This window comes from Olea europaea, chromosome 1, assembly GCF_002742605.1.
Source record: "Olea europaea var. sylvestris chromosome 1, O_europaea_v1, whole genome shotgun sequence".
NCBI classification, from domain to species: domain Eukaryota; kingdom Viridiplantae; phylum Streptophyta; class Magnoliopsida; order Lamiales; family Oleaceae; genus Olea; species Olea europaea.
In genome coordinates, this window is record NC_036237.1 from 10,605,993 (window position 1) to 10,611,498 (window position 5,506).

General features: G+C 33.6%; 1 protein-coding gene across 1 annotated transcript; it reads right to left on the reverse strand.

Moving 5' to 3' along the window:
- Positions 1 to 497: 497 nt before the first annotated feature.
- Positions 498 to 3,318, reverse strand: LOC111393733 (transcription factor SPEECHLESS-like). Its single transcript, XM_023019423.1, has 3 exons — positions 2,399 to 3,318; positions 1,456 to 1,950; positions 498 to 810 (listed from the first exon to the last, which is right to left on the reverse strand). The coding sequence occupies exons 1-3, from the start codon at positions 2,786 to 2,788 to the stop codon at positions 745 to 747; spliced, it is 951 nt and encodes a 316-aa protein (XP_022875191.1). The 5' UTR covers positions 2,789 to 3,318; the 3' UTR covers positions 498 to 744.
- Between the last annotated feature and the right edge of the window lie 2,188 nt (positions 3,319 to 5,506).

Here is a 5,506-nt window from a genome sequence, read left to right on the forward strand (position 1 = left end):
ATTACCGCAGTGAGTGATTATGAATAACATTACTTATTTTTTTTAGTTATTATTTATTTTAATATCTAGTCAATTTGCTCCCCCCCCCCCCCCCCCCCGCGGGGAAAAACCAACACTATATTCATTGTATATAACCCATAAAATTCGGTTTAAATTTTTTCTTTCAGGTTTGCTCATTAATATTTTTATCACACCTAGTTAAATTGGAAAATTTTTTGTCTATCCGTTGAATTTGCTGCTTCACTTCATTTCTGTGAATACTTTTGTTGATAATTTCTGTGATTAGAGTTTGATGATATTTGTGAGCATTTTTATTTATTTGAATTTTTACCCTAATTCGATCCATTACTCTTTGCCTTTTTCAATTTAATATATAGACTGATTTGTGTAACATCAAGTTTATACTGCAATGTAAATATTCTAGTATTTTAACAGCATAACAACATTATGTAATTGACAACAATAAACTAAAATAAATTGAAAGTAGAATAATGCAATTAAAAAAATGCTAATGTTGAATGCAAATACAAGTCATGGCTGATTTTAAACATGATTAGTGATAGCAACGGCGGTCGATGCTTTCCCACCTTCGCTTTTATTTCTACCGAGTGAGTGAGTCAATGTGTGTGAGAAAGTGAGCAAGAGAAAGAAAGAGGGTCTGGCATGGAGATGTTAAAGCTCCTTCATTATATTGTTGAATAATGTTTAATTCAACGTACCAAACATATGATAATATTAGTGAACTTAACAGAATGTTTTCTGAATTTGCTGAGCGAGTTCCTCTGCACTAAGTTGGCATTCAATTCCAATCTACAAAGAAGACATATATTCGATCATTAGCTTCAATTCAATATTAATTAAAACTGCATTCAATTATATCAACAAAACCAAGAAATGACTAAATAGATTTGTGGAAAATAATAATGGAAACAAGGAAAGAAAACGTGCCCTAGTTTTCAGTGAAAATTGTTCTTTCCAAGAGTATATATGTCACTATGTTAGAATTAATGGACATTTAGAACAAGTTTGGTAACATAACGTCACTTTTTAAATTTTCTTTTCTGCCCTAAAATCTTTTGCATCTTCGGAAATTCTTAACAGACAAATGTCCCAAGTTTAACAACCACTCTTAGATTTGTTGCTTATTTATAGAAATTGTGCATAAATGATACTTTCATCGTAAAAAGATATATTCAACTATTATGTAACAGACGCATTGAAGAGGACTCTAAATGTATAAAAGCTTCAATTAAAAAATAATTATATGATTTTCACATGGGGTGTTGTGTTGGACGCTAAACTAAATTTAAGCTTTAGATGAACTAGTTCAACACGCTTGGATGAGCATTCATCTTTAGATAATCCAAATGGATGGTATTTGCATAAAATTTGATTTCTTGAACTAAAAATAACAAAACGAAGATTATAAGTTGTATTTCTGCTTATTTTAATTACCTTAATAGTGAAAGAATTTCTCATTTTGTCCCCAACTGTGCTAACGTTCACATGGAGGATTTCCAGGGACAGTTCTTCAAGTGCAGAAATTATCTTCACTGTTTGGCCTTGAATTTTTGGAGAAACAGTCTTGAGCAATACATTTGGACAAGAAAATTTGACTTCCACTTCAGCAATAGCAGATTTGGAATTTGCAACAAGTTCATTAACACTGTCATTCATGGAGGAATTTGAAGAAGAATTGGAAGGTGAATGTAGCCAGGTTTTGTAGGGACTGTTTGGCTGTGGGGTTCTTGGGCTAATGGGTGGGTATAATCTGGGACTCAATGGGGGCTTTCTTGGACTAAGGGGTGAAGGTCTTGGACTTGAAACCAAACGAGGACTTAAAACTTCTGTATAAGCTTTTCTTTGTTTCTTGGCTTCTAGGGATTGTAGAACTTGTTGTAACTCAGTGATGTAATCGACAACTCCACCGATTATGGATGCTTGATCAGCCTATTCGAAAACAGAGGCATGTATGTTAGTAATACAATCTCTTTTTGTTTCCCTAGGTAGATTTAACCGTGTTAGACAATTATAAAAGACTAGCTAATTCTAATTCATACTATGTTCTGGAACATGTCCTCAAAATGGTAGCGACTTCTAACATTTCAACATGAATAATTTAAAGTTCTCAAATATTTGGCCTTGCTCTTTCAACAAAAGAAAGTTGCTTAGTTTAGGAGTATTACTTTTGATTGCCCAAGAAAGCATACTGCCGAAATAAACGTGCTTAAAAGCTAAGCCAAACATCCTAGTTTTGTAGCTTTCTTATTCCCCAATGGAATACTTGTATAGTACAAACCTACTACACTTTATTGTATGTTTGGTAGGTAGTATTACGGGAGTCAAGCTTAAATCCTAAAGGAAAACTAGAAGAAAGCAAAGATGAAAGGACACTTACTCTTTTGACATAAAAGGAAGGCATCAAAGAGCGCAAGACAGTCAAATGTTCATTCATCTGCTTCCTTCTGTTCCTCTCCACTGTTATATGAGAAATTCTTTGCTGTCCATCAATTTCCACTTCCATCGAAGCTGTTGCAATTACCTTCTGTTTCTTGCTTTTTGGTGAAACCTCAAATTCAGTTTCAGATTCTTGAAAAACACTTGAAGAATTAAATTTTTGAGAAACCAACATTCCCACTTCATCTACTGGCTTAAAGTCTGAAACCCCGTCTAAAGCCTCAAGAATACTGAAAATATCGTCTGGAGACGGCGTGAAGCCCCCGCCGAGGTTGGCTTCAGTACCAAACTCAGTATCCTCAAAAAGGTCAGATAAATTCTTGCCATCCATTTGAAAACAGCTTACAGAAATGTCGACTGATTTATAGAAGGTTCGAAACACACTCAAAGATAAGCTAAGAAAGAAAGTGTGCGTATTTTCCTAGAAAGTAAGTAAAGACCTGTTTGAAAAAAACGTAAGATTTAGAACTAAAAGTTCCAAAGTAATTTAACTTTTAAATAAAACTGGAACAAGTTTAACTTTTAAGCTTAACAAAACATGCGTTAGTTGGTAGTTTTGACTCCGCGCCACTGCATGGTTGGTCGTTTTCTCGGGAAGCCGCCGATTTTGTCGCTGGCCGGAAGATCAAGAAAAAAAAGGCTAAAATATATAACTATAACAAGAAATGTATGTATTGTATGAACTGATTGAAAGGGACCAAACTATCAACATCAAAATCTATTCTCGAATAGGGTTTTTGCATGGATTTGAGGGAAAGAAATCACGAGAGTGACATAGGAGTGGACAGGGAAAGGGAAAAGGAAAAGAATGTGGATTCTTCGGAGGGTTATTTCCAGAAGGAGAGAGAGAGACACACACAGTGATGGTCTGTGCAAGAGAAATGGATATATAAATGAGACCGAGTAGATACTCAAATTTAAGAATATTTATGTTTTTGTACTTCGGTATAAAAGTTAAAAAGCTGGAAAAAATTCTGAGTAGAACTTTTACTTCCACTGTGTTCAATAATCATTAATCAATTATCTCCATGATTCATAAACGTATTATATAAGATTAGACAGAATGGAAGAAGAAAAATAATTTAAAATAGTTAATACTCTGTTGTCTTGTATTGCTATCGAATACGTTACTCGAAAAGTTTAAAAATAGTGAAGATGGAAAGAATTTACATCACCCTAATTATGTTTTTAGAATGTCTATGCACGTGCATGAAAGATGTGGTAAAGAAAAAAATTTATAAACAAATATCGATAAAACTCGGATTCAATATTTTGCTCACTCTAATTTCAAATTAAATAATTACTTCATTAAAAGTTCAACGAAAAGAGAGAACTTTAATACATTTATTGATATATACAGATGACACAAAAACACTTATATTTTGTTCTAACTCCTATGTCTCATCCTACACCATGCGTCGCAGTCTCAATTTCCCGTGTTCATCTCCTCCCCCAACTACTACTTGAAAGACTCTTAGGTTGCTACTAAGCCATTTGAGAGAATTTTGAAATATTCGTAAGTAGCTCCTCAATTAGAGGACTCTAAGGTAGGGAAGAGGAGACAAGTTCGTTGAGAGAAAAGAACATAAGGTAGGGGTAAGAAAGAAAATGATATGAGTAAAATAAAAACCATTAATATGGTTAGATATGGCATTTGGTCGGTAAATATGATTTTTTAGGTGGAAAAACTTGTATCAATTAGCTATTTTTTATTTTGATTATTACAAGATGACTATTTTGAAGGGGAAAAAACACTTAATCAATTTCAGTATTTCACCAATTAATTGATTGAGGCTATCTTTTGTAAGTTCATGTGTTTCATAGCAGTCCACTGCATGTAAATGTTATATTTATTTCTTATTGACACGATTTCTTTAAAATTTTTGCAAAATGATAAATCATTTGATAATACTAATCTTAGAACTTGATTGTTCGTAGGAACTTTTTAAGCTCTATTTTCATTTCTAGTATTGAAATTCCGTGTAAACATCGATCTTATTAAGTGGACCGACCTAATCTCTAAGCTCGTGTTGAGCCCTATTCTTTTCATAAAAATACATTTTTGAATAATATATTGATGTGAAATGTGTGGTTAAAAAATAATGAACAATTTTAAATTTACGCGTAATATTATTTTATTGAAGAATTTGTGATTGAAATGATATCAAATTACTGTTTAAAAATGTATTTTTTCCCCAAAAAACGAGGCTCAAACAGGGGCTAGGATATTAATTATTATCATCTATTGAACATATGTGAGATTTTTCCTTAACAATATTAGAGTGTGATATATACTGGTTATGCAAAATTTTATTACCAATGGCGGGTCTATTGTGGAAAACTTTACCATGATTTTTGGCAACAGTTGCTTTATCTTTGCTGTAAATATCTTCATTTTATTTAACTTACCTAAAAATAATTGGCAGTTATCCAAGAGAAGTTTTAACTATGATGATTATTAAGCTTTTGCAATGGGAAAAAGATGACAATTTGAATGTAAATGCAATTCTAGTACCCAATATTGTACGGCAACAAACAAAATTTTGGTTCTTTTTTTCATTAAAAATGTTGTCGGATCCTGTAGAAGAACCACGGATCTAGAGCTGCTCCAGACATGGATTTATGGTGGCCTACATAATAGCAGACTATATCACCCACGGCCATGTCATAAATCAATCCGCCAAATAAGGAATCCAAGATAAGCCTCTGAATGATTTGATTAGTTGCTCAAGCTTCTATGCTTTTTGGTTTTTCTTCTCTCTATTTTTTTTATTTTTTTTTATATAAAAGATTTTCTAGGGTGTTATTTAAAGGTTGAACCCCAACCTTGAGGGTCCCCACCGTCCCGCCTCTAGAGCTTTGTGAGGGATGTAAATCGCGGGATGTGCTCAGCAGGCCAGAGAACAAGAGGTGTCTGTACACTGTGCCTACAAGGAGTCAAATTCCATGTCTCAGGAATCGAAACCCCACACTGCGACTACCAGCAAGGTATGAGATAACCTCACTCATATCCTTTACACCACTGGGCTATGCTCCGGGGGGCTTTCTA